This window comes from Rhyacophila brunnea, unplaced genomic scaffold, assembly GCF_057557595.1.
Source record: "Rhyacophila brunnea isolate RB1 unplaced genomic scaffold, BYU_Rbru_1.0 scaffold_1, whole genome shotgun sequence".
NCBI classification, from domain to species: domain Eukaryota; kingdom Metazoa; phylum Arthropoda; class Insecta; order Trichoptera; family Rhyacophilidae; genus Rhyacophila; species Rhyacophila brunnea.
In genome coordinates this window covers 60,034,521-60,047,087 of record NW_028232751.1, presented here as the reverse complement: position 1 = coordinate 60,047,087, position 12,567 = coordinate 60,034,521, and the positions used below count along the sequence as shown (strand labels likewise).

The 12,567-nt window shown below is 35.8% G+C and overlaps 1 protein-coding gene across 1 annotated transcript; it reads left to right on the top strand.

The window, feature by feature from the left end:
* The first annotated feature begins 4,006 nt into the window (after positions 1–4,006).
* LOC147080012 (uncharacterized) lies at positions 4,007–9,019 on the top strand. Its single transcript, XM_085946236.1, has 2 exons — positions 4,007–5,063; positions 9,012–9,019. The coding sequence occupies exons 1-2, from the start codon at positions 4,007–4,009 to the stop codon at positions 9,017–9,019; spliced, it is 1,065 nt and encodes a 354-aa protein (XP_085802362.1).
* The last annotated feature ends 3,548 nt before the right edge of the window (positions 9,020–12,567 follow it).

Sequence of the window (12,567 nt, the reverse complement as noted above, 5' to 3'; positions counted from 1 at the left end):
CGACTAAATAACTCGACCGATTCAAACCGGCCTTAAGTCTTCGTAAGGTCACCGTACAGCAGAATTTATTCACAATTTATATACTGGCCATGTTGCAAAATAAGACGTACCGATGATAGTGCTATACATTGCACGGGAGTTTTGTTGGTACCTTCGACTGTAACCCCGTATACAGTTTGGTGTAGATGCAATAATTTGTCATTTGTTTTTCTTTATAATTGAAGTATTCGTTAATACCTACAGTCGTAGTAAATGAAATATAATATAATATAATAAACAGTAGGTACATATTATTACTTAATAGTTGTGTAAAATTTAAGTATTTCGATACTCGTTTTTTGAGTAATGAATAAAATAGATTTGTGATCATATATAATTTTGAATAACACTTTCTGAGAGAGTATATTATAACCAATAGAAAAAAATCATTTTTGAAAAAAAGTAAGTCACCTCGACGGGGAATCGAACCCTGTATCTCCCGAGTTTACACCTCATCCGTCGCATTTATCCATTATGCTACGGCGTGACATACTAATAGCGACAAATTTTAACTATTGGTCAATTTTAATACCCACTCATCAGCGCTCTTCCAAATCAATAATCAGAATGATATATTCTTAAATCTTGTGAATTATTCGTTGAATAAAAGTTATTTATACATAGATTTGTGTTGTTAATTAATTAATGATTCTATTAAAATGATTTTTCGTTATAATTCCATATTTTTTTAGTTATACTGTTGCTTCGAGATATAAACTCATCCCCGAAATGGATTGATGATAAAGATTTTTGTTGTAAATTTTAATTATTCCATGATTGATGGGTATTGAGAGCACCTAGGTACATTGTCCCAATAAAAATTTCTATTTTTTTTTTAATTATATAGATTACAAAATCAGCTACATCTATGCATGTGTATAATTTAAACTGTAATATTTTTAATATAAAAAGCTTTTGATTTCACAAAAATGTAATAAATGAAATTTAATTACGATGTTTTTCACAAAGTTTTGTAAATACAATAATGTTTGAGTGTTTTTTTTTTGGCTAACTACTGTTCAAAGTTAATGAAGATTATTATTGTAAATATTAACAATAATATATACATATATTTACGTATGAATATTAGAAATAAATAATAATATTTTGTTTCACCTAATACAGATTATAGTACTTACATGATAATAAATTAAAAATAGTAGCTGTATTAATGATGTTAATACATTGCAACAAAAATCCATTCATTCTAAAATAATATATTCACTGACTTTACTGAAATAAGCACATAATGGGAATGAATGCAATTTTGTACCTATTAGAACTAAATTTACTTAGATGGATTCACAAAAGTAAGTGCCTCCAAGGAAAACGACAAATAACTACTGACGTGGTTAGAGTACTCCATTCGGCTTTATGCAAATATAATTAAAACCAATTTTTATACGAATGTAACTTACATAAATAGATAGTATTTTAAAAATCATATGACACACATATTTCTCTCTAATACTACAATGAGTACCTATGTGATCACTCATTACTAAAAACAAACTTCTCCCACAACACTGCACAGCTGTTATGTGGGTGTATACCATAGCCCCGTAGCGTGAAGTGTCTTTCGTAGTTGCACCAAGAATTTCAAAAACATTCACACAAGCTCTCTTTTAGATTAAAAATGATAGCAAACATATTCTTCTTTTGGACAATCTTCTCAGTAAAAACTGTAGTTTAAAGTAATAATATTAGGAACATAATAACTTGAAAACACCTCAGATACCCACTAGAAAAAAAAAATCATATTTGATAAAATTACAATGCTCGTAGGGATTTGAACCCGTATAACCACTGGTATCGCGCCAACTGTGCATTAACCAATTATGCTACGAGCCTTCTATCTAATTGCGACAATTTAAACTAGTAGGTCCTACATGAAATGCTTATCAATTGCGTTATTATTGACTATCGGTTTTGTGTATTAAATCAAGGAATATTAATTACCTTAATTACTAACCGACGCCCAGCTCTCGCCAAATATTTTTTATTACGTCTACTTGAACTTGCTAACAATTTTTAATAAACTATTTCTTTTATTTAACGAATAATTCACAAGATTTTGAGAATGTAACATTCCATATTTTGAACATCCATAACTTAAAACACCTCAAATATATACCCACTAGAAAAAAATAGATCTACTTGTTTAAATTGTCGCAATTAGATAAAAGGCTCGTAGCATAATTGGCGCGATACCAGTGGTTACACGGGTTCAAATCCCATCGAGCATCGTATATTTTTCAAATATGATTTTTTTCTAGTGGGTGTTTTCAAGTTACTATGTAGGTACGTTCAATATATGATATGGAATGTTACATTCTCAAAATCTTGTGATTCATTCGTTGAATTATTGTTGGTTTATTTTTAATAGTTGGTTTATTATTAATATTAGGCTTTATACAGAAAAGCAGTTTTATTAAATAGATAAAATGAAATAATTAATTGAAACAAAATAATACCGAACCACGTTTAATAATATTCACATAGTCAAAAAAATCTTCGGCAACCCTATATACTTCGTTACTTCCTTTGATATTAAACCGAAAGATAGCAGGGATACTTAATATTTGCGTAAAATTTATTGTAAGTATACGAAAACATTAATAATTTATGAATATACACAAATCTTACATTTGTATTGGTCCAATAACACGTACTCGTATTTATGGAAACGTTGAGTTCCGCCATCTGCCACGACAAGCAGCAATAATTTCGGTTCAGTAAACCTTATTTTTTCATGTCGAAAATACCTAAACGCCTTGAGGTAAGAGATATTTTCGCTTCCCGATATTATTTTTCGGCGCCCTTATTCGACAGGAATCTTGGGCTTTACCTATATGTTTATGGGTGTGTTTTATAAACTTCCCTATACGACGAAGTGTTTTTACACAAAAATACACCATGCAGCAGTATTTCGCAAACTTTCCATATTTGCGCCCCCAGAAATGTCTTCTATACATACGGAGATATATGAAAATGAGGCTGAAAAAAATTCAATACAACTGTCGACTGAATTTAAATAATTACAAGATAAAAATAACTTTTTATTTACAACGTTTTGAAATTTTCTGTTGAATCATATAAACTTGACTTGACTAGCTTAAACGATCAAAAAAAAATTGTTCTTGATAGAAATACTGAATAAATATAAAATACTGAAATGTCATTTTGACATTTCATATTGATTACCATAGTAACGCACGTATATATTAATAATTTATTTGCTGGGACCCCAGACCCCTAGCAACCAATAATAGTGTTTTGCTTTTTACGGATTTCTTCCGAAATAACTTTTCATACACAAATGAATTAACTGAAAATGAATTCAATTCTGTTAAAAGATGGCTAAAAGTATTAAAAGAATGCATTGTCGTCGTGTTCTGATATATTCTAAAAGTCTCAAATGTCTAGCTAGTCGGAAAGTTAGTTAAAAATCGATTGCAAGATTTGTACTGGATAAACAACCACCGGACAAATAAGAATACGACTTAATAAAAACGTTGTAAAATCATTTCATATCGCAGATTCATTCATAGCAAGATTCACGCTTGTAGGTACATACTGACACTTAGACTAATGTAAATGTCTTCAAGAAATGGGAAATAACCAGTAACGTCAATGACGTCTCATTGGGGTAGACAGGGCATGCATTGTTTATATGCGGTACATTATAAAGTTAACAAATACACGTATACAACTTTTGAGAACGAATACGGTTTTCTATGAACAAGATGATGCGGTCACATCATTAGAAAGTATCGATATCGATACATCGCTCAATTTTATGTCGTCAGTGAGTTTTTGAAGTTTCATTGAATTAGTGTGTCGTTGTCATTAATGTGTACATAATATCGTAGTAGGATCTGACCCCTCGCGTGGACCCTTTGTGCTGGGAAAACATGGCCTTGGCCAAATGAACGATAATGGTTCCCGTCTGGTAGATTTTGCCTCAATGAATGGTCTTGTGATTGGTGGTAGTCTTTTCCCTCATAAGACCATCCACAAATATACATGGAGATCGCCAGACGGTAATACAAGAAACCAGATCGACCACATTTTGGTCAAAGCAAAATACCGGCATGAACTGCTAGACGTGCGGACATATAGAGGTGCAGACATCCACAGTGACCACGAACTCTTGGTCGGGAAATCCCGTATAGACCTCAAACGAGTCCCAAAACCCAAAAGGACGGTCAGACTCGATGTGGAAAAACTGAAAAGTACCCGTGTGCGTGCAACCTATGAGCTGGAGCTGCAGAAGCGCTTATATGATGCTAGAACTCTCACGTCTTCCATCGACTCGGATCCCTTGGAAGGAAAATGGATATTATTCCGGGATGCTATAATGAGCTCCGCAACTACTGCATTAGGAGAGCGGCATACGCACAAACCGGACTGGATGTCACCTCATACATGGGAGATGATTGAGAAGAGGAAGCTCCTGAAAGAATTGCGAGACAATGGTACATACGACCCACAGCGCAGCGCGGAATACCAGACAATGGACCGCGTGGTAAAGCGTTCTGCCCGCCGCGATAAGCGCCGACGCCTGGATGACCTCATTCGGGATGCGGAATCTGCTGCCTGCAAGAATAATCCAAGTGCTCTCTTCCGCATCACCAGAGCAATTTGCGGTAAGAAACGTCCAGTGGTCACTGCATTACGCAACTCTGACGGAGTGACAGTCACCGAACCTGCAAAGGTCCAGGAGCTATGGCGCCAACATTTCAGTGATGTCCTGAATCGCCCACCTCCATTGCATCCCTTCGATATTCCGTCGGAGATCACTGCCCTCGGAATCACTACTGCATCGGGATTCTGCGAAGATCCTCCGACAACTGCTGAAGTTAAAGAGGCTGTCAAAAGACTGAAGCGCAGGAAAGCTCCTGGAGATGATGGCATCCATGCAGAATTTCTGCTCTGCGGACTGAGCGCTGTATTGCCGTCCTTGTGTGACCTTCTGCACGAGGTGTGGGAAAGGGAGCAGTGCCCCAAAGCCTGGAGGGATGGTACCGTTGTTACTCTGCACAAAAAGGGTAACCCACAAGACTGTAATAATTACAGAGGAATCACTCTCCTCAGCGTTCCCGGGAAGGTGTTGGCGCAGATTCTCCTGTACAGGATTAGAAGTCCCATGCTGGACGTTTTGCATGCGCAGCAGAGTGGATTTGTCCCGGGGAAGTCCTGCTCAGAGCATATTTCAACTTTCCGAAGCCTTCTGCAACAGTACCAAGAGATGAATATACCTGTCGCCTGCTGCTTCGTGGACTATGAAAAGGCATTTGACAGTCCTCATCGTGAATCTCTGTGGCAAATTCTGCTAGGATATGGTGTCCCACGGAAACTGGTCGCCGTGATAAGTGCTCTCTACACCAATACAGAGTGTCGCGTGAGAGCAGCCGGAACATCCTCTGACCTCTTTGAAATCACGTCAGGAGTCAAGCAAGGATGTGTACTTGCGCCCTTTCTTTTTATCATCATGATGGATTTCATAATGCGTAAGACGGTTTGCCCCGACAGTGGGATACGCCTACATCATGATGACACAAGCGATCTATGCGAAGAAAGACTGTGCGACTTGGAGTATGCAGACGACGCAGTCGTGTTTGACTCGACGATCGAGAGGTTGGAGGTGACCGTGAACAGGCTAGCCGCGAACTCGATGCGTGTGGGTCTTCATCTGAATGCCGCTAAGACCAAATCCATGTGCAGTGCTGCTTGCATCGACGCCGACACTCCTCTGCGGGTTTCTGGTCTGCCCGTCGAGCTGATGTCCAGATTCAAGTACTTGGGTGCCACGGTTGCCGATGATGGTGGTATTTCTAGTGAGCTTGGAATCCGCATGGGTGAGGCGGGCTCTGCGTTCAACCAACTTGGAGTCGCATGGAGGTCAAGGCTGTATTCTGTGAGGACCAAATGTCGTTTGTTTAACGCGTGCGTGCTACCTGTGCTCCTGTATGGCTGTGAGACATGGCATCTTACTAAGCTTCAAGAGTCACGGCTTTTGAGCTTTGAGAATCGATGTCTCCGCAGAATCTTAGGGGTACATTGGTACGACCGTGTTACAAATATCCGAGTTCGTGAGCAGACACAACAGCCTTCGGTGATTGAAGTTATCACGAAGAGACGATTCACGTGGTTGGGACATGTATTCCGGATGCCGCCAAAGAGTGCGGCACTTCGTACCCTTGTGGCACAGCCTCAAGGGTTCCGTCGCCGTGGCCGGCCCTCCCTCACCCTGCAGCGATGCTACAAAAGCGACCTACGTGCTGCAGATCTGACATGGCGGGAGGCACAGGAGTTGGCGATGGACCGAGGGAAGTGGCGCCAACTTGTGCTTGCCCTATGCCCCAATGTTGGGACGTGACAGGGTGAAAGAAGAAGAAGAATATCGTATTGTCTTCTCATTTCTCGTAAGTATACCTGACATGAGTGCTCTTTTTATCAGATCTCCACAGCCTACCTCTTTCCAAAAGTCACCCTTCACCACTGATATTCAGCGTTACCAACTTAGCGTTTTTCTTGCCAGATCTAGTATTTTTAAATTGCTTTTAGCTTGCAAAATATTTATCTAGCATATGGCGTAAAATCTAGCGTTTTTAGACACTGCAACCAGCGTCGCTAATAATATCGTAATAAAGCTAAAATATTACAGCGAATACGCTTGAAAATCAACATGCTGGTCTTACGTACTTTATATTTTACTAAGGAAAAATGTCGGGTGGCAGTGCCACCTGTCAATATTATTATCTTACAATTAATACACTTAATGTTACAAACAAAATAAGTCTACCTTTTAAGTTAAACTAAATTCTTTTTCGATTCTTGTTCTTGTAAAAATGATGTTTGTAATCGTGATACATTTTTTTGAAATGCTAGTTTCTGGACAGTTTTTCAATTTAGAAGAAATCTAGCATTTTATTCTGCCATCTGGCAACACTGGTTATATTCGCATTAATTTTGCGAGCGATTATTTTGTCTATTATGCCAGATTCTCCGTGTGTTTCTCAATTCAGCCATTTTTCGGGTGACTGTGTCACTTATATTAGTTAGGTGAATTTAACGGCCAATTATCTGCACTTGGTGTTTTGTCGCCTATTGTAAATTTTATCGTCCATCCTCGTCCCGAGGTTTTAGAGCCGCTGGTACACAACATTACATCGCCGCACCTTTTATCCTGCGAGATATCGCGCACGATTTTATGAAAACACTGAAACATTTCTCACATACCGACCTAATGTAGGAATCATTTGAATTGCTTTTTTTCTCATAACATAGCTGGCACGTAAAACAATTTGCTGTTGTATTGTTATTTCATATAAAACACCCACAGTACACTGTACAAAGTAATAACAAAATATGTAAATATTCCGTGTTTTATATTGACTATAACATTATTAATATTAAAGTTTATTTTACGTTTTATGTTATAGACTTCCAGGTGAGAATGCCATACGTTCCATTATTCAACGGTTAGGATCGAAGTATCATGTCAAATCCGTGATAACCATATTATATTATAAAGGTTTTTACTACTGTGGGAGTCATCACTGTGGAGAGTCATGGTGTTGTATATGAATTGGTCGAGATTTTGGTGGTTGCTCCGATGGATGGAGGAGCGAGTTTTATTTGCAGCGTAAACAGTCGGTACAAGAGTATGTTACAGTAGTTATGTTACAATGCTTATGATACTATTCCGAGGTCTGAATCTCGGTAGAATGAGATGTTGTACGGAGCAATATAAAGACTGAGATTCTAGTCTGTTCGAGTGACATGTTCAATGAATTATGATCCGATATTTATTGACGTACTCACAATCAAAATAAAATCTTGAAAAGAATATTCAGAAAATATTTATTATAATTGAGTCAGCTACTATATGGAATTTGCGTCATCAGATATAGCTGACTATGTGGAAAAATAGATATCGCGGAAACAATCACTGCAATCAGCTATCTATCATAGCTGATTGCAGTGATTGTTTGCCATAATTGGACAATACGGGAAATGGATATTTAATATCGCCGATCAATATGCTGAAACGATGAGTTGTTTATCCCCATACTACCTTTCCTCTAAAAAAAATATTATGAATATACATTACATTTAACTGACAAATGTTAATTTTCTATAATATGAATGTGAAGAACTTATTTAATCTGTATATATAATATTTTTAATATTTTCTACAGTGGAAATAAATACAAAAGTAATAGATATATAAATATATTAACTACTTATACATATTTCACAATAAACCAATAAAGGTTACGAAATTGTCCGGTGGCTCGACTCTGCAGAACCTTGAATCTTCACTTCAGATCTGTTTTGTTCTCTTGCCTCTTTCAAATTAAGTTGCTCCAAAATCCACGACTAATAAAATTATTGTGTCTGGACGACTGCTTATTTTTATTTTTATTGTATTTTTCTTTTCTTGCATTGCCTGTCTTATCTATGTATATACTTTTTTATGTTTCTTTTTCAATAACTCGATTACGATTTTCAATAACTCCAATTATATTCATTACAGCTGTACATTCTATATTGGATTCATATGTATCCTCTGTGATTGATACCGTTGGTTAACCTAAATAAATAAAAAAAATAAAAACAATGTCTTTATGTCAAGTAATAATAAGCATGAAAATATATCTTTAAGTTAACTGTAATAATTGAATACTTAGGTATATTTTTTAATTGACTTATTCATATTTTCCCCCTATTACTGAGGATGGTGGATGAACATGGAGCTATAAGGAGCGATCTTGTGATGATAAAGTTGCTTCAGTCTCCTCCTATTCTTTACGACGCATGTGCTCTAACAATATAACCGAAGAGTTGAAAAACGCGTATTTTGCAGGTAGATGAGAAACTTTTTATCGTAGTCCAGACCGACATAGGTACTTCTCTGACCTTATACAAATAAAAAGTATGAAAACGTTTACATTGTTTTATAGGCTTGTAGTACATTTAATACGAGGTATTTTAAAGTTAAACCATGAAAGATAATTCTTAGAGCACCAATAGTAGATATCAGTACAAATGAATTTGTAATACAAATTTTCAGTTAATTTAACCCATTGACTTTCTTAAATCAACTTCACTTTAATTTATGTCAATTATTATTCTCCACTTTGATAGAAATGGGGGATTCTTCAGTGTCAATCCCATTTAGCTATCAAATTCACTCTCGGATTATTAATTCATTTGTATGGTATATTCAGTAATATTGTGCAAAAAGATGTATACTAAAAAATAATTTGTCTATATTATCTACAATAATAATATTGCCATAAGTAATGTAAGTAAACAATCAACCAATAAAATCATAATATTATCATGTATGATTTTTAGGAAAGATATAATTTATCTATTTCTTTGATTTCCCATTACTCTGATCATGGCAATTTGCAGCAAATGACGCAAACTGTTGAGTTTCTTGATTGATTACAATTTGATATATTTGACGCACCGCACTTGACGTCGATTTGCAGCGTCTCTTGCACCTACCTCGTCGAAGTTAGACCGCATCAAAAAAAAAAGCATTATATTATTATATGTGGAGGTTTTATCGGAACAACATACATTCGACACTACAGTACAATCTGAGCCACGCATTGCATATCTCAATATCTCGAAAATATGGCCACATAAAATGCATGTTTTTGTGTATTTTTAAATGTTTTCATAATATGGAGATTTTTATAAAAAACACTTTATTAATAATTTAAATAAAACAAAGTTGTTTGTGCTGAATAAATAAATATTAAAAAGTCTTTTTTATATTAAATGAATCGTACCAGTTTCGTTCGCCTCAGAGGGACATTTTCAACTGATATAAAACAAAACAGACACTTATTGTAGATATTACTCATTCAGTGCTATCACCGCGACTGGCGCGTTTGGAGTCGTTGGCCATTAGATATAATTAACGTGTTATTTAAATGTGGTAATTAAAAGTTTAGCAGTGATTGTGATATTTGAGTGGATTACACTGTGAATTGACAGTTAACACAGGTAAAGAGATTAAAAACACTTTGAATGTTTTCTTATATAAATGTTTCTCAACGATTTTTATATTATGTATAATGTTCATTTATTTAGTTCGATGTAGATGTAAATGTCGATGTAGATTAGGCCTAATTCTCGATAGCAATCGACGCGTCGAGCCTGCTAATGGAAGTCAATTCATTTTAACGACAGAGGCGCACTTATTTTAAGACAAGTGAAACCGGGAAAAGTATAGTATGTCATACGTACAGAGTTATAGGTATGATGTAACATTTTGATAACATTATAGGTACTTACTTAGTTTATACATTCGCGCGCGCGCTGAAGGTACCTACCGTGTTAACGTGAAAATGCTTTTAGCGCGTTTCAGAATTATTCATCAGTTTGTACCTATATTTACTTTTATACCGACGCCAGAGTATTTCTGCGACTAAGCAATGCAAGGTTAAGCTCGCGACTCCTCGTTGAAATAGCATTAATTAACTGAGATAAAATTATATGAATTAAAATGTCATTATGTCCCCCCCCACTGTTGATGATGAATATCCAAGAACGACAGAAACGTGAAATTTCACTGCTGGAATAATTCAAATAGCAACGTGTTAACGACGATAGTTACACTTATGTTCCCCAAATATTATAATAAAAATTGACACAATCTGTCAAAATTAAGTCAATAATATTTTTTGAAGTGACATGTCTTTAAGGAATGTGGTAAGATGGCAATAAGTACATGATAATATGTCCATTTTTTGGCAAATTGATTTATGTATACCTTCAAACTCATCTCGGTACAGTGTACTAGATTTCAAAATAATAATATGGTACATTTAGGTGTTATGCGTTAGGAGAAATTATCTGTGTCTATATGCGCTGTAGGTATTCATTGTTTGATTTTTTTAAAAGTTTAAAATTGCTCTCCTGAATAATTTAGGAAAACGGACATTGACGATTGTATATAAACAATAGGCGCATCTGTAAACTTGTAGAGTGCACATAAAAACTCGTCTCGGCTGTAACATGTCGAATTTGTTGATGTTATTTTGTTGTCATTCACTAAACACACTTAACTTATTGAAACTCCACGACATAATAACATATAATTTTGACCCTTATCTACTGTATTATCATAAAGTTTATGCGAATTCTGTCGGAGCCCTTGGCACTGATCGTAGATCTCCGAATGAGAATCACTGTTCTAGTTGGTGATATAAAGTATTGTTACCATAGCTGTATAAAATAGCCCCTGTATATAGCTGACTTAATAAGTCTAATAAAAAGAACAGTCTCATATCAGTAATGGAAGTATAAATTCTTCCCATCCACAAATAAAAAATCTGGTCCCCCACACTTATATCATAAAAAAACTAAAGTAATTCATGAAACAATTTCTGAAAGCCGTCTAAAAGCGTAAAAAATGAAAATTTAAAATATCAAATAAGCCCATTTAAAAATAATGTTTCATCAAATACAAAGGTATTATTATTAAATACAAGTTCTTCTAATCCTGCCATCTCCTGGCGGATGTCAGCCACCATCAGAAATATCTTAGCTTCATCATCTGCTACCCGGAACAGTTCATTAGAGTTGCACTTCGGCCTTTGGGATTTCGTCCGGCACCCAGTACCAAGTAGTTTATCAATCAAACTACTGAAACATTTATACTTAGCAGATAACTTACTTAATATTTTGTTTGTAATTTCATACTATCTTAAAATACGCATTTATGCATAATAATATACATGTTTAAGCTTTATTATAATATTAAGTCGATAAAACGCAGAAATAGAATGTAATTATCATTCTAACATCTAACATTATTTTTAATATTTGTTGTAAATATAAATAAGTACCCATGTATAGACAATAAATTAATTGATTATGCACATCTTTAAGTTTTAGCGAGGGAAGAATTAATTATTTTCTTTTAATAAACATCATACGGCATAATAATTATTCTCAATCTATATTAGAAATGTGTCAAGCGCGAAATGTATAAGGTACGACTACTGAGAAGATAGAAGCATATTAAACTGACTTGCTTATTTACTCCAACAAATCGTAACGTACGTCTATTCCTTTGCGCATTTAATTCAACTGTGCGGCGTCCAATCCTCCCGGAGGCCAATTGGGTCGGCGTCGAATTGGGCCGGCGTCCGATTGTACCAGCGGCCAATTACCGGAGGCCAATCGGCGGAGGCCAGTTCGCGGTGCCAAATCGTCCTAGACCCTCAAAAATTGTATCGTACAACCACATAATTTTAAATAATACCTACATTGAATCTGAATAGCGCAGCAGGCAACTTTTTTTACTATTCGAGAGAATATGGGATGTGTGTTTAAATCACTTATCTGGTCGATTCGCAACGCCGGGCCCTTCCTGAGCCTGGGCCCCTAGGCTAGAGCCCTGTCCGCCCCCCCCTTTGTGGGGGTCATGGCCAAGATACTGTAGTTTTCTGGTTTATGAAATTTATATAGTTCAAATGCATTATAATGGTGAGT